This window comes from Serinus canaria, chromosome 4 (genome assembly GCF_022539315.1).
Source record: "Serinus canaria isolate serCan28SL12 chromosome 4, serCan2020, whole genome shotgun sequence".
In the NCBI taxonomy this organism is placed as follows: Eukaryota; Metazoa; Chordata; class Aves; order Passeriformes; family Fringillidae; genus Serinus; species Serinus canaria.
Window position 1 is genome coordinate 54,828,420 of NC_066317.1, and position 22,483 is coordinate 54,850,902.

The 22,483-nt window shown below is 36.3% G+C and overlaps 1 protein-coding gene across 2 annotated transcripts in view; it reads right to left on the reverse strand.

The window, feature by feature from the left end:
* The window catches only part of SLIT2 (slit guidance ligand 2), a 257,865-nt gene that overhangs the window by 108,207 nt on the left and 127,175 nt on the right, over nt 1-22,483 (reverse strand). For both annotated transcript variants that reach the window (XM_009099760.4, XM_018925278.3), the window contains exon 5: nt 1,337-1,408. In XM_009099760.4, the coding sequence (XP_009098008.3) occupies nt 1,337-1,408 (72 nt within the window). The remainder of the gene's footprint in view (nt 1-1,336; nt 1,409-22,483) is intronic.

A 22,483-nucleotide genomic window follows, 5' to 3' on the forward strand; every position in this document is an offset into this window, starting at 1 on the left:
AGTGGTGGTACTAGTTCTGAATAAAAACTCATACACTGTCAATTAAACAGAGTAACTAAGCTGCTTTGAAAAGCACAAGTACTTGCATGCTTTTGAACACAATAGAGTTGAACATTATGATTTTTTCCAGTGAGGTATGATAGAATTTCATTGTAGGGAAGAACTGTAGTAGGCCAAATTCTTGGGCATTCTGCAAAATCTTCAAAAAGACATTTTCCTCACCAATTTGTGTGCAGTGCTGCAGGCAGCAGAACGAGGTGGATTCCATCACAGGCAGACAGAAAAGTGAAGGGCTTCCTAGCCCATACTCTCCTGCTGAGGATACATCATAACCCTCCCTCACAATCACAGAGCACTCCTGTTTTCAAAGCAGTACAACTAGAATGTTTGTCTTTCTATGTTAGCACTGGCAACTTCAATTAATAAAAACCATTTCAGCAGGAAGAACATGAAGGTCTCCTATAAACTAATATTTCCTTATATTTATTGATGCCACATGAGATAGCAATCATATTTTTTTCACAGTTGCATCATGCTGGAAGCTCCAGAGTCTTTCTGAAACATATTACAGTATGACTCTGTCTTTGCTGGTTGTTTGTAGGTGATGAGTCCTTGGCTTAAAGCAGGGATTGTAGCTTTTGAGTGCCTAACCTATTGTTTCCTACTACAGAAGTTCATCACAGTCTTCAGGTTGCTTGGCTTGTTCAATCCACTAAACTGTCTTACCACTCTGAACAGAAAGTAGAAAAGTCACTGCTTTGCTTTGTCTGAAAACTCACATATTTCCACATTTAAAAACTATAAGAATTCAAAACCTGCCCATGAACTTCAAAGTCACCATCTCCAGGAAAGTATATTTCTTTCAGAAAAGACAACAGAAGAAAATTCAGCCAGTAAAATAGACACATAAATATGCTGGCAAAACTAGATAATAGTATGACTTTTCTTTCTTTTCTGCAAGCAAACAAAAGACAAACTTTTAAAACCAAGGCAAAATGATTTTTTCCACATGAAACCATAAAATGTTTTAATTTGCCTGACATTCAAATATTAAACTCAGGTTTCATAAACTGTAAATAGTTATAATAGTAACTAAATAGTTATAATGCCATGTTGTCTTCAACTTATTTCAATGTTTTACATTTCCATAAGGCAATTTGAGGATGTTTAAGATATGTTAAAATATTTTGCCAAAACAAATGATATCAGGATTGTGCAGATATTCCTTAAGCAGCCATAACAGTTCTTAGGAAAAAGATGTCTGATACAAAAAAATAGAGCACTGTATCTACAGATCATTATGATCAGAACATATGGAAGGAAAAAAAATACTTACAGATTTTTTATGTCTACTGCTCCTCGGAATGCCTTCCTTGGTATTGCTTGAATCTGATTTTCACTAAGATCACTAAGAAAAAAAATACAAATGTAAAAGGGCTATATATATTTAGTTTCGTGTATAACAAAAAAAAAAAAATTCAGCCATTATACTTCAGTCAATATTTCCAATGAAGCTTATTTTATTACATTAACTGATTTGTAATTGACAAAAGAAGTAACAAAATTGGTGAAATTGTTTATCTCTGTCACACTAGGCAGTTCCTTTAGAAAATAACAACATGTATGCCAAAAGATAAAAAAAAAAACCCAGTAGAAGTGTTTTCCCTTTTCAACCATTCCAAATCCATGTTTGATAGTATGTTCAGCTTTATGTGAGGAAGATAGAAATCCAGCAAATTGAACAAATAGTGAGCTACTGAGAAACAACAATGAAGCCATGTAATATCTGAGAACAATATATTTCTGACTTTTGTTTCAGTGTCAAGCATAATATATTTTAAAAGAAGGAATTAAAATACATTCTGCAGCAGACATCTAATATTCCTCCCCAAAATCCCTGTACGATCAGCTGTGTCATGCTATCTGAAATTATCTTTAAAAAAAATAAATTAAAATGCCTATAAAATTATTGTTGAGTAGTGGTTTTCTTGCTATCAGTATGAATAAACAGCCCTTTATTTTTTTGTGAAATCCAGACATATTTTTGTCCTTCACAGGTCAATACTGGAAAAAAAAAATCTAGAGAGCTGAGGACAGTAGCAGAGGAGACAGAGAAAATGAAAAAAACCAAAACCAAACTAGGATACAGAACTCTCCATTTATGCTATGCCCTATTAACAGTGGTGCAATAGAAGATGACCAATACATGAAATTCTTTATTGCTGTATCTATACCACATGCAGTGAGGAGGTTTTACCTCAGACAATAGTTTGCTACCCTGGACCAAACACACCTATCACACATGGTACATGAATGCTTTGCAAGGGAGCCTATCTACTTTGTTGTATTAAAATTATGAAATCTGATCTTCTTTTGGAAACCTGCCAAGATGCACCTATCTACACACAATATGAGGAGCACAGTTGTATGAGGAGGCTTTCTTAAACATCTGAAAAAAAATGTACAAACAAATCAGATGTGTACAGCTCTCTACACACCTGTAGAGATTTTAAGTCCATTTGCACAGCAGTTTTCTTGTAGATAAATAGATTTCATTTTGCTAAAACCAACCCAGGATCTTTACTCTAAAAGCACACCAAATGCAATCCAGACCCCAGCAGAAGTAAAGTTTCTCTACTTTGAGCTTTGGAGACATCTTTAGAGGATCTTTTCCAGAACGAATTTTTAGAGAAACATTGCAAAATTGTGCAGGGAAATAAGAGCTATATCTCAGAGTAAGTGAACAAGCAAGAATCATTTGACATAAGAAGTCACACTTTTGAGATATTAATTCTCTAAAATGTAATCTAGCATGAGCTCGTATTTCCAGTTCTGAGCAATCACTCCTGAAGATCCCTTTCAGATTTATGAACTTGCAAAAAACAATTTGAGGACTTTATAAAACCCTGTGTTGCTCAACTTTAACAAAATTTATATCAATGTAATTATTTTGAAAATAATTCCACATACATTGCAGCAATTTCTTTTTCTCCAATTCATTGTTAATTTATGGAAAATCACTTTCTATTTACTAAATCTTTCATAGTCCATGCACCTAATTGCACTGCAATATCTTGCAAAGTATACTTAAATCTAGACCCAATTTTAGTATTATTAATCGTGTGTGAAAAAAGAGAATTTGTGAGCTGTGATTTAATTTTCAAGCCACCTAAGTAATCTTGAAATGGGATATGACTGTACTGCTCTGACAATAAATTCAGTGGCAATGAATGTAAAAGCAGCCTTCAGCATTTGTTACGGTAACATGATTTAACAGCCTACTTCCTTGGAGAGAATTCCCTTATAAGCATAAAACACAAATATCTATATTTACATTTCTGTCTAATTGACTAATACATTTTACCTGTATAAAAACTGTGTGTGAAGTGGCTAAGCTAGCAGTAGTGACTTGTATCATGATCAATGATTAGTTTATAACCCAGATATATGTATATATCTACGTGAGCCACTGCTGTACTTGTAAATATATATTACAGGAGATAATGGGTAATGGTGCATTAAGCTTTTCATGGCATTTGATAGAGTATCATCACTCACCATTTTACATAATTAAAAAAGTGAAAGATGAGCAATATTAAGGCCAAATGTACATAATTTTTAAAAATCCAACGGAGAATGTCAGTGGTCAAAATCTTTGTTTCCATGGGAAATTTTGTCACAAACGTAAAGACTCACAAGTGACAGCTACTGTGCCAGGTTCCTCAATAGGCAATACACTGAGCCATTGTGCACAGGTATGTCTGTGTGTGTGCAAAGGCAAAAGACACGAGACAAACTAATTGCAGGCTAGATTTACTGCTGGGTCGCCACAGTCAACACCATTTCCATGCAGCACAAGCTCAAGCAGACTGAAGTATTGTGTTCCCTGGTAATTTTAGCTAATTTCAAATGTAAACTGCTTGACTGCAAAGGTTCCCAACCTTGCTGAACAAGGCATTGTTTAAAGCATACATTTAAATATGGAGAGCTCAGTAAGGTTGGCAAATGTTGTTTTCCAAAAGTAATTTTTTTGCAATGCATCAGCTGGTTTTGGAAACTTGGAACTGTTTCTGTAACAAAAGTGTAAATTCATTTCCACACTGCTAAATTGTATTGCTCATAAAAAAAAAGATTTTCCTTATAGCAGGAAAAATTTTAGTAATTATTTATTGATTACTTCAAGTTTTTATCTGCTCAGTGTAAAAAGGTTTCCTTATAAAAACCTTGAGGGGCTTAAACAAGCGTTCAACTTTTTCTTCTTGCATAAATTAGACCTACATTTCACAACTCAGAAGCTGCGTGTGGTCTTTTTTATTGATCTTTGAACTCATTCCACCGCAATTCTTAGACTGCTCAAAAATAAAAGAGTACAAGCAGCACAAGGTGCATTGTGACTTTCATAGGAAATGGGGCAAAAATCTATTTTGTAGATAAAACCAGCCAATTTTGCACGCCATTACATAACATTGATTTGACTTTGCAACTTATATTCTGTTGTGAAGAAAGGTGCAAAACTCCTTTTCAGCCTGATGGTCATTGTATTGCTGCAATTATAACTATGCAGACATCATCTTCCATTTCACAAATAGGCAGCCTTTGAAAAGAGGCTCTGTGATGGCAATTGATCCCCCTAAAATGAAAAAATATCTAAGAATATTTAGGCCAAGATACAACAAAACATACTACTTTTATAAGAAGAGATCAGTATTTTTTTAAAAAAAGGCATGAACTTGATACACATTACAAAGTGTCAATCTGACCAAGATATTTTCACTGGGACAAATTATTCTCCATTAATATTACAGCCCAAGACCTTACATTAAAATCCAGAATACCTTTGGAACAGCAGAATTGAATAAAAAATACAGCTAGAGTGAAAAAAGCCAAGGCTATGTGAGAATTTCTTTCTTTAATAGAGCACAATGATCTAGTGAGATATTTTGAGAAATTCATCTTTATCCAGATTCTAGCTGTCAGAGAGGCCTCTTTCAACTAAATTGTTCTTGACTCTATTGTATAATTCCTAGAGAGATATACACCAAATTATTAAGTCTGAAGGGGAGTACCTCAGACAATGACCTTTCAAGAAAATTCCTTAGTGCAACTTTGTGGCCTTCATTTATGTCATTCCGTGGTGGGCAGAGCACCTTTGCTCCTTGTCCTCCACTGCTCCCCCTTGCTCCAGACCACCAAACCTGTGCTCAGGGCCAGGTGTAGCTTCAGTCTCCCTGAAAGTGAGATGTTCTTAAGGACAACTCCCAAATTTGTTTCCTCAAGTTAAAAGGTAGTACAGGGGTTAAATAGCAGATTGGCCCCAAAAGCTCCTGGGTGAGTTAGAGTGGCAGCAGCTGACAGAGACTTTTTAGAGGAGGCACAAGTGAGCATTGCTGCTGGTCTAGATGCACAAACCAGCCTGGGTACAGTGGATTGTTTCAGATAAGTTTAAAATGTAAATAAGTCGAGCATTCTTCCAATCTGTAATATTCTGGCTGCAGCCCCATTGTCCCAAATGCAAAACCAGAAAACCAAATCCATGAAGCAAACAAAGCTGAATCCCACTGTAAGTGAAGATACACAGTGGAGAATGCACAAAGATTTTATGAATTTTTGCCCAACTGCAGCAATGTTTTGAGAAACTTGCATTCTATTTTTTCTCTCTTTGAAGGTCAGGTGTGTGTTTCTAAATTGAAGACTAAATATGCTTCATCTTAAGAATTGCTTTTTATAATTCACATAGTCTATCCAAGTATTCAAACTCATCAATAAAAACAGAACAACTATAGATTCTTTAAGATTTGTGATGAAGTAAATTCTGCAATTACCATGCTTATGTAAAGCATAATTTATTTTTAAACAAACTGGATAAAGGCAATTTATATGCAATGGATTCTGATAAGCATACATTCCTCAGCTTTTAAACTGATTTCCAAAGATTAAAGATTTAATTTGGATATTCTGACAAAGCAACTTAACTTGTCTAATTTGAAATTATTGCTAAAAGCATGTAGATTTCTGCATTTCACAAACCGATGAACTAAGAAAAAAAAACAATAACAAAAACAACACCATCAAAAAAGCCCAAACACCTCTGCCCCATCCTTCCTCCCCCAACAGCTTCATTTTGTGTATGCAGACTATTTTTCTCCAAGAATTCATTGATAATGATAATGTATTCAGCTTGTGGAAATAGCAGGAAGACCTTGCCAAAAACCTTATTACTACTGAATCCTTCTTAGGAGCAGGATGGAAATGGTACAGTTCTATTTATCATATTTACTGGTTAGTAGATAGAGGTGTATCAGGGGAAAAACCTCACAGCTTAGAGTCCTGTGAACATTTGAAATTCATACCAATAGAAGATACTAACCTGTTCTCAGAAAAAAAACTTGAAGACTTATATACAGTATTGCTTTCTTATCTGAAGGTAAAGCCCTGAGATAACCTGAAATTAATGATCCTGATGGAATGTTTCAGCTCTTAATAAAATGCAAACAGTACTGCATTGCAGTTATTTTATTACTCACCATGTATGGCTCTCAGCTGAATATCCTATATACCCTTAAAAAGGAACGCTCAATTTTTAATTATATAAATTGAAACATCACATAAAATATCTATATCATATAAACTGCTAAGGCTGTATCACAGTTTTGTTGTGTGGCTAAATCATTGTTCGTTCTGAAACACTAAATCTTTTGAAGTTGGCAAACCTGCTTGTAAATTTAATTACTTGTAATTTTATTTTCCTCAATGGTTTAACCTCCCTCTGTGTCTGACCACAGATATCATAAATCTATACTGCCATTCTGTACTTTGCAAAGTACTGGGTACTGGGAATGAGTAATGCGTCCTGATTTTTAAAGGAAAAGGCAGAAATACTCAGCCCAGCTAAGTACTGAATGCTTACCAGTTTATTTATGCCAGTTTATAAAAAAATCTCAAAAAGTGGCTATTTCATGACTGGCACCCTGATAATTATTTATGTATTTGTGACATGAATGAAGTAAGCCTTGCTAAGTAGCTCTCTTACTGGAAAAAAAACACTTTTAACATTAGGTAACTATAATTTGCATTAAATCCTTCATGCCTCTATGAGGTGGCAAAGTTTCATGGATAATGAGACTATCAGGCATTCAAAGAAATAAAAAGAATGAGAATTATTTAAATTATTGGGCTGAAAATTAAAAATATGAATTTGGATACAGAGGATTTCACTTGGAATACAAAGATAGGGAAAAAAACAAACAACATATTTTTGAATAGGATAGTTCAGTTGAAAGGGACCTACAATTATCACCTAGGACAACCAAATTATTTTGATGGAACAAGCAGTAATATCTTTTTAGGAACATTAAGTATCAATCCTAAAACAGTAAAACTAACCAAACAGTTAATTTATGAATATCAAATGGTCCTGTCAATTTCAGCTATTTTTATTATCACTGGCTTTTTCTTCAGTATTTCTGTATTTGAGTAGACCAGGTGGCAGGGAGAAGACATGCCCTACCTACTCACTAAGAAGCTCCTTGCAGAAAGAGCCTGTGAAACATGCTCTGGCATAGGCTACCTGCTGGATCCTGGCCTTCATGAAGATATCTGTGAGCTCTTGCATGGTCTGAGATACTTCTCTAGTCACAATCACATTACTGATGCAGATCATTTAAAACCTCAAAGCTATTCCAGAGCAAGAACCAAGAGCTATTATTTATTCTCCTGGCTTTGATCTTAGGGAAAACAAAGAACTCTGCCTCACTGGGAGGCTCTGAAAACACCAGTAGTAAAATCTGAGATATGGAAGGTGTGAACATGCTGCAACATGACAGCATAAGACAAGGGAGCCACAGCCCCAAGTTTCAAGTGTGTCTTGAAATGTTTCCAGAGAAGTATGGCAAAAGGTTATTTCACATTATCATGAACACTGGCAGCTGCCTCTGTTTGCAAAGCTGCCATAGCCATGGGCTGTCCAATGCAAAGAGGAGAGAATGAAATGCCAAAGTGGATTTTTTTATGTTTCAATGGATCTCTGACTTGGCTTTCATTTCTAAAATGCCAGTTTTCTACTTTCAAAATTTGAATAAATACATTTTACTACTCTGCATTAGGTGTCTCAGGTTAACACGGAAGAGGTCTGATCAGATGGGTCTTTTCCTGCTCATGAAACTTCATTTATCACAACCAAACTGCAAAGTTCCAGCATGACTAGGAGTTTAATCTAAGACCTTTTGTGAATGCTACAGAGGCATGCTTTGACAACCACAAGTTTTATTGTATTAGAATAAAGTATGTAAGTGTGAAAATTATTTTGCAAACTGTGTAATGAAAATCAAAGCAAAGTACAAATCATCAAGAATACAAAAATTGTGGTGTTAATGCAGGGGGAGCATCCTGGAGAGACATCTCCTTTAAATCAGGTGAACTGGAACTACTGAAGCCCATCAGGAATTCCATCATGGCAGCAATATATCATACTATAACACAAGCTTACTAAACAAACAAAAATGTTTTAATTATAGCACTACATTTTTTTATCCCATGTTCAGCAAATACATTAATATATGCAAACAACTAAGTACCTTTCCCATCAGTCAAGTGAGGCTTAGCCAGTTAATTGGTGGAATACTGATATATGCTTGGCTTTAACTTTATGCAGTTACTGTAGAGCAAGTAACAGTGTGGCATCACTTATTCATGAAGATAATCTTATACCCAAATGGTTTTTCATGTCCTTTTAGTAGGCATAGCTTTCTGGCAGGTCTACAGATCAATTATGACGCAACAAGGAAATGTTTAAAAATATATACTTAAAAATTCAGTCTAAACTCTTGTTTTGATAAAGTAAAAAAAAAACCAAAGAAACTAAATCAAACAATCAGAAACTGCTGTACCATTATTCTTTGGCTGTGAAATAAGCTAGTTAGCTTCCTATTAATTTCAATGTCTTTTTTTCTTCTGTTCTTTAGTAAAACAATCATTGCAGCTATTTCTCTTCATATTGAAGGTACAAAAGGTGTCCAATAATACCAGCAGTAGCTAATAGGTCTCCACAGCACATATATATCCCCTTATGAAGATAAAACCTATAAATTATAATTTCAAACATTAGTTCTGTAAATCATTATTGCTGCTGCTTCCCATAGGAGGATTAAAATTTCATGTATGAGAAAGCTACTATTAACCTCCTTTTACAGATGGGGAAACCAAGGCAGCACATATCAGCAGTAGCATGGATCAGTACCATTCTGAGGAGCACAAAACTGGTGAGAAAGATTTAGCTGACAGAATTTCAGGTTCTCTCTGCATCACTAATTTCCATTTGCTCTGTTGACTCCCTGGAGATTCAGATGCTGCACAGAGCAGGCACATCACCTATTCTCACGCTAAAGCAGGATCACTCCCTGGGCCATGGACTGCTACATTGCCCAAGTGAATATTTCACATTTCACAACACAGGGCAATCATCACTGCAACACAGACTGAGTGATTAGAGTCACAGCAATTCACATGGTAAGGAATGGTTGTTTTTTTTTTTTTCCCTAAGAATATTCAGACTGAGTTTCCCTGCCCAATTTCATGTCTCATTTTTTAATGATAGCACTTTTGATTATATCATTCATGCTTCTTTCATTCTTAATGCTTGAGGTTTTTTAAATGTCATCCATTTATAAATCTGTTATGGAGTCAAAATGTACTTCTTATTATAGCTTTTGGCATATTATTATCTGTACTATTTCAGCAGTACATCTTTAATCCACTTACCTATTTATTTATTAAAGAAGAGAGACCATTTAAGTATAACAGAACATAGAGAGCAAAAGAGAAAAAGTAACACACTACACAATAGTAGGACTGATAGCCTGGCAATCTCCAGAGTTTATCAGTACCTTTAACCTTAACATTTAGTTTGTCATCCAAAATTTAAATTCTGATACTTATTGCTAATTTTCTTTCTTTTGTTTGAGAAACAGCTTAGCTCTTTATATCCATGCAACATAATACACAACATATTTATAATTTTTAGTATTAGTAATCAATGATTTCTGCAGAATCTAAACAGCACAGAGTACAAGTACTAGACTGTTTACTTTTTAATAGGAATACATTTTGGGTTTGGACTAAGCCAAAACCTCCAATCTCTGTCTTGGTAGAAAAGTTAACCCATGGGCTGCAAAATCAATTCCACACTACAATGTGTCCAAAAGTGTTCTTAAATCAATTTGTATGCTCTGATACTACTGAAAATAATTGCTTAAGGAGATTTGCCATTTATTCTTTATTTTTCTAGAGTGGCCTAGCAGGGAAAATGCTAATTGTGCAATAAAATAGAAGTATTAGGACCACACATGTATTTTATTAGAGCCTTATAAATTATTTTTGAAAAGGAAAGCATTCTTCAATAGTCTGTCCCACTAAATTAATACATAATTCTCTTTTGTTTAGACTACAAAAACCCCAAAACAAAACAGGAAAGGAAATTACATGTTGTAGCTCCTAAAGAGGAAAGGACCACCCACAGTTTCAGAGAGAATTGCAATACTACTTCAAATTTGGCTTCGGCATAATCCCTTTAATAAAAAAAACCTTGAAGCTCTTAAGAAGCCCTCACCTCCCAAAGAAAAAACTGACAAATCTTTATCCTTCATCCAGTCTCAAATTGGCCAAGCTGCAGGAAGGCAGAGTGACATTTTACTGACTTGTCCTGCATCCCTAATAGCACTGTGAGTCCCTCCCAGGGCCCAAGGCAGCAGCACAGCTGTGCTGGCTGAGGGTACTGCTGACCTACAGCCCTACTCAGAGTTTGCAGGGTGGAAAATGACTTTTGCCCATGTGGATGCTTATCCTCAGGTGCTGTGTCCAGTTTTGGGCCCTGCATCACAAGAAAGGCATTGAGGGGCTGGAGTGTGTCCAAAGGGCAACTGGAGGTGCTGAAGGGTCTGGAGCACAACCCTGATGAGGAGCAGCTGAGGGAGCTGAGGGTGTTTAGTCTAGTGAAAAAGAGGCTCAGGGAAAACCTTATTGCTCTCTGTGACTGTGTCCAAGGAGATTGTGGACAGGTGGAGAAGTCTCTTCTCTGCATAACAAGCGACAGGACAAGGGGAAATGGTCTCAAACTGTGCCAGGGGAGCTTTAGGTTAGATCTGGGTTTCATTCATGGGTTTTCCTCTCCTTTTCCTTTTAACAGGTGGGAATTGAAGGAAAAGTAAAAAACAACTTAAATCTTTATGTGTCATTTTTTTCATACAAGGCCACAAAAGAGTGTTTCTATGTAGGCAAAGGGTGAAGATTCTGCTATTTTCATTTTACCAGTCTCTGATAGGTGACTTGGTGATTATTCTTTAATCAACTATTACACTTGACAGACTTGAAAATGTTAAGAGCTTTAAAAGAATAAAACAAGATTCTGCTGGGTAACTTTCACTTCTTCTGGTACATTAGACACTCAGCATATGCATGGCTGAAAGATCCATTTGGCTTGGCTGGGGATCTGCTCACATTAAGAATAGATGAGATGGCATATTTAATTTTCCAGAAGACCTCTTCAACAGTATCTAAAAAATCTATCACTACTTTTCCCTGTAACAAAACTTCTTTTTTAGAACAAGTTTGCAGCTGTCAACTTGTCTTTAATATTTAATATTGTTTCACCTGCTTTGGAATTGAAACTGCAAGCACTTTCAGGAACTGACTGAAAGGTTGTCTGGTGCATCATCTAGTTTCACTACACAGTCTACAAGTCTGTATATTCTCTTCTGAAATATCACCCAGCAAGCTGTGGCAATTCCTGTTTCTTCAAAACAGAGCAGAGCAGACTCCTGATCCAATGCCATTATGCAGAGCTGCAATTCCAGTAGAGACAAGTAATAATTACATCTCTGGACACAGACATTTTTCATGAAGTATAGCTCCAAACATTTACTTTGATAATAACCTGAGTAGTTCAAGTGTTTCCTACCACTAAAACTAACCTTGAGCAATTTGTCAAGGGACAGGGGAAAATTTGGAGAGTAAACTAGAAAAGATCTTGCAGAGCATTAATGTTGAATAGCACTGTGCTCACTCTTCCTGCATTTGAGCTGAAGGATGCAATTTGGGGATTGTCTCTTGAGATGGGCTGATTGCTTGATAAGACAGATTTATTGTACAGTCTTAGCTTTATATGATATGTGTAGGTGCATAATATATATGAAGCACTGATACTTCAAGCTTTAAGGCTGTTGCCTGTCAGTGCCAAAAACTATGCTAAAACAGTGAAAGAAACCAAAGCAAATTATTGAAAGGATTATCATGGATGATTTAAAAAAACTGACAACAGCTAAGCTGCAATCATTGCTACTTATCAAGATGACCAATTTTATATGACTGTTTTTCTGGTCTTCATCCATCTGCTTATACCCACGGGTCATTTCTTAAGACTGTAATATCTTTCACAGAAACTTTTTTGTTTTACTGGGTGCTGGTTCATTGGTATTTTTCTTATTCTGTGTAACAAAGTACAGTGACTAGCACCACTGGGCCTCTGGACCAAAGAACCAGGACTTTAGCTTTTCTATGAGAAAACTATAAATGAAAGGACAAGAAGTGGATGTTTGCATTATCCTCCTCTTCACTGAAAATGAACTATGAAACAGTGTAACAAGCTCAATTATTTGATTAATGGAATTACTGGGTTTCTTTATTTATTCTATTTCTTGTGTGCTACATATGTGCTGATTAATACAAGTAAATTAAATCTCTTAGGAGAAAAAAGAAATTGTCGAGAAGCTTCAGGGCAATTACTGATACATACATGCAGGTACTCTGGAAGTAAAACTTCCCACTGAGCAGGATTAAATTATTTTAATACTCTAGCTGTGCATCCCAGAAGTGTCAAGCCTCAAGTTTCTTCCGTTCAAGGGCTCAAAGGTTTTCTTTCTTCTTGAGCCTGCCTTCTCTTTCTGTGACTGCTCCAGCCTCTTCCCCCAAATTTCTGTGACCACAACTTTTTCCCTTTCAGTGCCATACAAAGAATCAGAATTTCACGTGGTATTTTACTCTATTAAAAGAAGCTGAGAATGCAGCAGAGGCAGTACAACTGGTCTGTAAAACAAGAAAAGTGCATCCCAGCTGGATTCAGAAGCTATTTAGAATAGAAAAAACCTCATAAGAATGGTAAAAATGTATGTAAGCCATAAAAAGAAAATACACCATTCCAGAATGAATTAATCACAAATAATTTCTTAATCTTAAAATGAACAACCATGGCTTAGAAACTGAATCAAAGTGCTCCATTTCACATTTCAAGAACATGAAGAATCCCATTTCTTCTTAATAGCCCTGTCTGTATGCTGTTGCCATAATACCAGTATGTAAATTACATTAAAATGTTCTAGGAAAAAATTATTTATGCAAAATTGAATTTAGTGTTTTTTTATAGAAAAGCTTAAATTTTATTGCTACTTCTGCCATATTTATCCCCTTTTCCTACTCAAACTTGCAAAAAGATTCAGCTGCTTGCAGAAATAATTTCCAATCAGACATTTTTTTAAGCTTGACGTCTACAAAATTGATTTTCTGTTCCAGGACTGTACTTTTCCACTGACAGCATCAAAAAGTAGCTGCTCCTAATTGCACTTTAAAAACCCATCCTCCCTCCTTTCAGATGTTTTTTCTCCATCTGTATGTTTTTAAGCCTTTTATTTTTCCAAATAGCTAAATTCTTTCCCTTCAACCAATATCCATACTCTCCTCAGTAGCTGATGGAGCTTTGTCTCAAATAACTGTCAAAAAAAACCCACTGAGAAGCACCAATAATTAGGGTAAAGAGTGATTGCTTGGGGGGTGTGGTGGTTTTTTATTGTTGTTTGAGGGTTTTTTCATTCAGGAGGATGGGTGTTGTGTTTTGCTATATGAGGGCACACAAAGCAGCTGGATGGGATGGATGAGAATTGGGCAACTGCAAACAAATGAGAGCACAGCACACTCAGGATGAGTGACACTGAGTGAGGGTGACCCTGATGTCTCCATTCACAAGATACTGCACACTCCTGCAGTGATCAATGGGTAATTTCAGAAGAGAGAGGTCCAGGTGACCACATACACACTGAGAACAGTTATGGAATGGGAAAAGAAACTACTAAATTTACTTAAAAAAACCCCAAGACTCAAAACAGCAAACAATGCATAGGCTTCCCTATTGCTTAAGGACTAATTCAGAAAAACACTATAAAATGTTTAAATACTTGGATTGACTGCATTTTTTTTTAAGCATAAAAGTTAAAAAGGTATTTCAGAAATAAGGCTAAATACAAGAATACATGGCATTGTGCCTGTGTCAATAACAGCCACCAAATAGACCAAGATCTCAGCACTATGCAGCCAGGCTTTTTGCTAAGACATTCAGTGTGAATCCATTTGTACTTCTAGGGAATTCAGGAAGACTTCCACCAGCTCAGAAATCCTAGGACATGCATCTTACAACAGCAGGAGCATCTTTAACTTACTCTTTTAACTGAGTATGAACTGATCTCCCATTAGAATGGGACCAGCTCTGTGATCTCAGGTGATTGAATTCAAACAATATTTACACAGCTGAGAGGGTGTGAGAATTTGCTTCTTTATTGGCTCCACTGCACTTGCTATCTGTTGCCATATGGCTAATTCCTTCCAATGCTTATTCTTCTGTATCAGTTCATATTACAGTATACTCTTTTTACAGACCTGCAGCTTCAAACATCTGTAGCAAAAGTCCCAGGAATTGATTTAGAGGCTGAAACACAAGCATATCCAATCCTGCTCCTACACAGGCTATATATCTTTGTTGGAAGACTGACACATGGTCCCCATATGCATCAGAGATAACATAAACCTGCCAGGCACAGATGTACTTATAGCTCCAGAGAGATGCAATCTAATGATGAATAGGAATAACCCAATCATACAAACATTTGAATTTGTAAACCCTACCTAGTGCTACAGACAATATGTCTACATTTCTCTGCCACATTTCTTCAAAGATATCAAGATGATCCTAAGGTATGACAGGCCCATGATGCAACTTAATGGTATGTAAAATAAAGAGACTGCTTTCTGAAGCACAACTTCATAGTTGGGAGTTCTAAAAATTAATTGCTCTTCTGGCAAACCCAATGAAAATTAAATTAAATTAGATACTGGAACTTTTTCATTAGAAGGCTCTGGCAAAATAAAGTTAATAGATGGAAAGCTTTCTGCAATTAAAAGTGACAGGTGCATTGCTTTCTCTAAGCTTTTAAATCACATCTGTCAAAAAGCCTACTAAAATTCATTTTTTAAGCTCCTTCCAATCTACTCAACTTTTTTGAACCAAAATACTGTGGAATTATTGAAGATATATCACTTAAGTCACAGCTTTATGGCAGTAAAGAGCTAAAATTTCTATGGAGTTATACATCTAACATATTTAGGACAATGTATTAAATCACAAAGTAACTCTGTCTCCTGTTCCCATTCACTTCATTTGTCAGCATGATTTCCTGCTTCAATTCTCAACCACTGCACAAGAAACACACAACTTGACTTCCCTAATTTAAAACCAAATTGATAGTAAATTCAGAATTCAGGCCAGTCACAACTTTCTTTGAATTATCTATTCCATTGGTTTAAGGTGATTTAGGAGAGAGATAGTAAACAGTATTTACTCCTTTGAAGAAACTTTTTTTTCCAAGGGTCCTGGAAAGTGGGAGAAAACTTTGAGGTCAGGTTTTGCTGTGCTTCTTACAAGTGAAACTGTCACCTTGATTTTTTAAGATTTTCAAAGCCTTCTGACGTTTACACTCCTGTGGCAAACTTTCTTACTTTCTGTAAATAACTTATTGTTTTGCAATCTTTTATAGAAGAAGAGAAATTTGACAGACTGTTAGCTTGTCCAGTGTCATTGGAGAGGTGGCATTTTCACCCTCCAATCCACTGCCTTTTAGAAGACTATAAATGTTAGAGTCAGAAAATAAACTTCCCTTTTCTTTACCTTGAGAGCAGCAGTGTTGTTTCGTGTCCTATGGTGACATAAAACTATTTTCAATGAACATGTGTTCCAACAGTGGGAGCAAAACCACTTATTGCACATCTTCCCCCTGGCCTTCAGACATACCTGAGCCAATCCTCCACCTCTCATTCCTCACTCACAAAACCAGGGAGTGTTTAAGCCCAAAACACAAAAATCTCCAAATTCCCAAATTATTATTCCCAGGTTTTTGGGGTGTTTTTTTGTTTTGGTTTGGGTTTTTTTGGTTGGGTTGTTGTTGTTTTGGGTTTTGTTTTCATTTTGTTTTGCTTGCTGGTTTTTGTTGGGCTTTTCTATTTGTTTGGTTGGATTTTTTAAAATCAACAACCAAGCCTAATTTTCATAGGATAGGAACTAAATTTACTTAGGGAATGCTTCTCATCCCCACTAATTCTGAAAATAAACAAAAGCATTACTCTTCAAAGTAAAGGTCTTAATTATCAGCTAAATGTAAAGCTGTTCAACATTGTAAGACAACCTGTGACAATATGAACTGCATAGGCTATGACACAGCACCTTGAAAGACACAGGATGGAAATTTACACTAACTCAGTTAAACATAGCTCTTATTAACCACAAACATACAAATAATCTCATCCCAATTCAGGAGAGCACTGAAGCATGTGCAATTTAATGTATGTGCTTAAATCCCATTAAATTCATTGCAACTACTCACAAATTAGGTGTTAAGCGTGTGACAAAATATATCTTTGAATCAAAAACTACTTACAGAAAACCAGTATAAATGAACATATTTAAATTATAGACTTCCCTAATTTAAGTATATATAAAAAAAGACAAAATTCTCCTGAGATGAGGAAACAGAACAAGAAAAATAAGGAAATTGTTTTCTGTAATCCATCTATAAATTTTCATCATGCCCCATAATGAACTATTGTGACACCAAAACTAGTATTTCAAAAAACTGGACCCTGCACAAGTCCTTAATATAGTTATTTTTTATATTTAACAAAACTCAGGGGTTGGGTGCTGTTTTTTGGGTTTTCTTTGAGGAATGGGGGTGAATCTTGCCAAGTTCTCAATTACCATTGTAAAAAAAATAATTTGGAAACCACAAAGTCTCAGAAGCTTCTCCCTAGCACTCCTTATGAGTTCAAGAGATTTTCTTCAGAGATAGAAATCTCTTCCAGTGGCCAGGGAGATGAAAGCTTTGAGGTGGAAGGTCAGTATTTCAGGAAGACTGACCATTCAACATAATACTAGACTTCCAAATTCTGCATCCCTGTAGAGTAACACAGGAACTGTGCTATCAAGAACAGCATTCTGAGGAGGAATCAAAAGCAGTTAACATATACACTGGTAGAGTATATATATATATATATATATATATATATATATATATATATTACTGGAAAAGTAAACACAGATAAGGATTCATCCCTGACTTGCAACTGAGTAAGTCAGAGCTGAACTGCAGTGCTACTGAGTGCTTCACATATGTGAACTAAAAATACAGTAAAACCATCAAAGGAGCCAAGGTGTTGTGAGGATATGTCTGCAAACATTGGCTCCAAACCGGGAAATATTTAAATATTTTCCCTTCATAGCAATTTTAACTAGACTGTGGGTGAGAATGAAAGGTCTGCAATCTGTGAAAATGAAAAGATCAAATTCAGCATTCAGTAGGGATACAGAATATCTAATTAAGCACTAGATCTGCATTTTTTTTTTCAGTTTCTCTTCCATATCTCTTTTGCCCTCTGTCAACCATCTTCACATCCATATCTATAAATAATGAAAATAAGCCAAAGTTTCTTCACTGGTATGTTTTACATAAATATCTGAATGGAAAATATGTCCAGAACTTTGACAAGCTGTATTATTTGAACAATTTAAACAAACATAAAAGATCATATAGAAATTTGGACTTGAAAGAAGGTATTAGATAACCCTATTGTAAATAGAATTTAAAATACTGGTACCTTAAGGAGTAGAACTTACCAAATACAAAACCAGCATTCGAAACATGCAAAATGAAATCTGTGTGTTGTTGATATTGATTTTATTCAGGTGTTAAGTCTAAGCTTAAAAAAAAAATGTTCTGATGAAAATTAAGATATGTGTTTTATTCTCCTGCATTTGTTTTTTCCTTTCCTTTAACCTATCTGAAATTTCATTATACATACTTGCTATTTATAATACTGATTAACACATATTTTTATGCAGATCAAGAAGAAGAGTCTTATATAAACTTCTGCATACCTCTACCACTTTCTGTTTGTTGGGTTTTCTTGTTTTGATTCTACTTTTTTAATTAGGGAGAGATCACTTCGAGTGGGAAATTACCTTCCACCTATGAAAACAAATGTATGTATGGTACAACCTCTGTCCTGAAGAACCAGAAAATATCTCACAGTGCCTGTTTTCCACAATATTTTAAGATGCATGAATTCCTTTTCCATACAGACAATAGTAGGCAACACAAAATAGAGATTCCCAGTTGAGGCAGAGATGACATGTTAGCTTGCAGTTGTGAACAAAGAAGCATAGAAAAAGCATTTGAACAAAGAGAAACTGACTTGTTTTTGGTTTTTTTAAATAAAATCAAAATAAACCTGTGTGTAAATGTGCTTAACAATGAAAATCACAGCAGCCAGGATTACAGCATAAGGATTTCATACTGCTGCCAGGTAGGTACATGTCTAATAGTGAATGTCTTTGTCTTCCTTACATTTATGAACAGATAAAGATTATAGTAATAAATCCCCATGCTGAAATACAACTGAGACTAATCTCAAGGTTAGGAATTTAATCTCCATTAGAAATAAGATATAGGTATTTGAACTGAATAGGAGGTCAATTTGCTACAAGTAACATGACATTCTGTATTGTTCTGTATTGCATATGCAGTGCATACTCCTGCACCACAGCTGAAGTGTGTTAAAACTTACAAGCTGACACAAAAAGCAACAGATTAAAAGAGGAGTTTCATTAAAAGAAACCAAATGTGTCAGCAATCATCTTCAAGTTGAATTTTGGTCATACAGCTCCCTGGTATTTTTTCCTTTGCTTTTCTAACTAGTTCCCCTATGGATTAACCTCGTCTCACCTCTGGTTGTATATACACTGCAAGATAGAGCTGCTGGACAGTTCATTAGAGAAGCTCCTGCTGTTTCTTCCACTGGAGAGGAGGGACCTCTAAGTTATCATACACAGGCAGGCCCAAGTCGACATGTCTTCTAACAACTTCTGGCAGCTTTGATCACTCTGGTGGTTCATACAAGTTTCACAGGGAAAAAAAAAAAAAAAAAAGGCAGGAACTTTGAGGTATTTCCTGCTACTCCTTTGGAAACCAAATACCATCACTTAGCAATTCATGCACCATTCTAGTATCACCGGGTGGGGGCAGTGGGGGGCTGGATCTGGGGGCTTTTTCTGTCTGCCACGTCTTAAATGAGAAAAAATATATTTAAATGAAACACTTAAATGCATTGCTTTAAAATTTATATTTTAGCTAACTCCTAGATAGATGTTCAAACATTGAGTTTTTTTATTTAATACTTCAGTTGCCTGTTTCTGAGATGTTATCCACCCCAAGGTTTACAGGAAGCTTTGCTTTTACAACCTCAGCTTTGTAAATTGCTAGAGGCTGCCTCACTTTCCTGGAGTTGCTTTATGTGACATGGTGGCAAAGAACCTTAAATTGCACTTAAGCACTTGAAACCAGCTCCTTCGTATCCAGCAACGCTTCCCACTGCTCGGCTCGGTCTCTTTTCTTGACACCTCTGGTGGCCAAGCCAAAAAAGTCAACAGTCTGCAGCAGTGAATGAATACTCCAGGATCCTTTCATAATGGTGTAGCTGATTGAAGCTCTGTTTGAGAGGCCTTACCTCATTTCCCACACATTTTCTGACCCATTTTGTCCGCCTTTCTCAGAGGGGTTTTGCCTGTTATATTGTGGGCTAAGCAGTAAACTAATTATCCTGTTCAAATCCCTTTGCAACGCCTCTAATCCTATTAGTTATAAGAATGTGTGAATACTGATTGCACAACTTAAAACAGGGAGAAACAGAAAAAGAGACAGAGGCAGAGGGAAAAAGCCAAAAGGCAGCATCTGGGAAGATCTGCTAGCCACTTCAGCTTTTCAAGACTTGTCAGGACGCTCAAGACTCCCGTCCATCACAAGACAGGACAATTTGTAAGGTCCATATTTTCATTTTCTCTCAGTCTTTCGTGTCTGCCCCAGAAGTGCTGCTATTATCCAAGGCTGCTCCGAGCCTTTTGCTCGCAGCTGAACTGGCTGACCCTTGACTCCAGTTAACAGTTACATTTTCTCTCTTTCCCCTTTCATAATGAACATTTTAATGAAGGGGATGACAATATTACAATGTGTCAAAGAAGCCATATGAAGTACCGGAAATGAATGAATGTTAGTGCAGGCATCTCTAGGCCCTATGAGTCCTACTTCTTTTCTTCAAAAAAGCCTCACAAGTCTTATTAAAGAGCCCTCTCGCCCTCTCCCTCAGCTGAAGATACCGGAGTAGTTGCCTCCTGCCGTCTAGTACTGAGTGAACTTTAATCACTTTTCCTATTTTGTTCACACTGGGGAAGGAGCCAGACTTCAGTGAAAAGCCTGCAGTCACAGTTGATGTTAAAGAGCATGAAATTTATCTGACTTCCATAAAAGATGAGCTCTGCCCTTCCATTCCTGCTTTTGCTAAGCTGGCTGCTCCGGGGACAGCCATTCTCTGCTCCAAAAACAAATATTTGCTTTCAGCGTGGATGGATGCTGCTGCCTAGGAGTGCCTTTTCCCTTGCTTTTAAACTGTGCACTTAGTTGTTTCCACCTACAAAGAAGACTTGTGGTCTTGGGAAAGAAATTTAACTTTATCATTTAGACATGCTGTTTTGCAAATGAAGGTTTTAAAAATGCAAACAGTTCCTGTTTTACATGAGTAATAAGCTCTGGCTAACTGGTTACCATAGAAGCAAATCCAACAGAATTCTGTGAGTAAGAGATTTACCTTTATTTTTTGACCCTCCTTCCCTGCAGGAATGCCTATGTCAGTCAAAACTTAACTCTTAGGATAAAATACAAAAGTACAAAAATAAAAGTTTCTTTTCTCACATACCATACTTGGAGATTTGAGACACCATTCATCTGGTGAAAACTCTACTACATTGTATTATTACATAGCATTCCATCATTAGGTTTTAAAATTTTGCTATTTGGATTTTGGTCTACAATGCCATTATTAATGCTTGCTTTCCTCACAATGACAAATCAATGACACATTTTTTGTGCATCTCACAGTGCACATCTTATTTAGGGATCACTGCTGTACAAATAGGTGCTTTCAAAACAACTGACTGTATAACTTTAGAAATGTGTATTTCAGAAGTAATAACATTTCTGTGTCATTTAATTACTCACATATTTCAAGTCCTATAACAAAATGGAATGCAAGGAACCCCAAAACAATTCCAGATGCAATTTATCTCCAAAACATTGTATGTATATAAAAAACCTGAAATGTGGTAACAAAATTGCATCATTGCTTGATAATGAAAAGATTGTGCTAAAAAGGAATGAAAAGTGGTACTGATCCACTGACCATCCACTCTGCATGTCATAACCCACTCTAATCCCCAATTGATACTGACAACTGCAATGACAAGGGCTAAATTGGAGCCATAAGTGGGAGTAATGATAGACCGCCACTTCAGTATGTCAGCAATTGCCTGATTAAAATTAATACCACACAAACATTCTCCTGCAAAGCAGAGAATGGGCAAAGGAAAAAAGTGCTCCTTCAGCTGTAACGCCTCCCAGAAACTTGCCACAGCGGGTGGGATGTGTGCCCAGAGCCCAGCAGAGGTGAGCTGTCCCTCAGCAGGAGCCAGGTGCACAGGGGAGGCTTTTCCTGCTGTACTTTTAGCTGTGACCACCTAGGGGCACTCAGTGTCCTACAAATCCATTGCAAAGCTCAGCTTTTGATCCAGCCCCATTCCGGTGTAGAGCACAAAACATATTTCCTGTCAAGCATCCTGCCTTATATTCAACTTGAACAACAATGATGAGTATTGTTTATTGATACTTTATTACTGGCAGATAACCAGCCAGACAGCCTTGCTCCCTCTAAATGCTTCTAAAGGGCTTTTTTCATACAGGCTTTAATATACCATGAAGATTTTCAATCAATAGGCAAAAATATTCAGACCATATCTTTTGAAAAAGCGATTTCAGATTTTAAGGCTGGATTTCTTCCAAACTGCCAAGAAACTTCCAAACTGTCTAAAAGCTGTCTAGAGGGAGTTCACTTAGTTATGATTCACTACCGCTTGGAAAAGGACATGGCAAAAATGGACAGGAATATAAAACTGAGAAAGCACCACAAGGTCAAGAGAATTGCAATTTTGCCTTCTTCACATACATTCTTCCTTTCTACGTTATGGTTTTTATATACAAAATGTAAATGCAAATGTAACTGTATTCCTATATTTTGG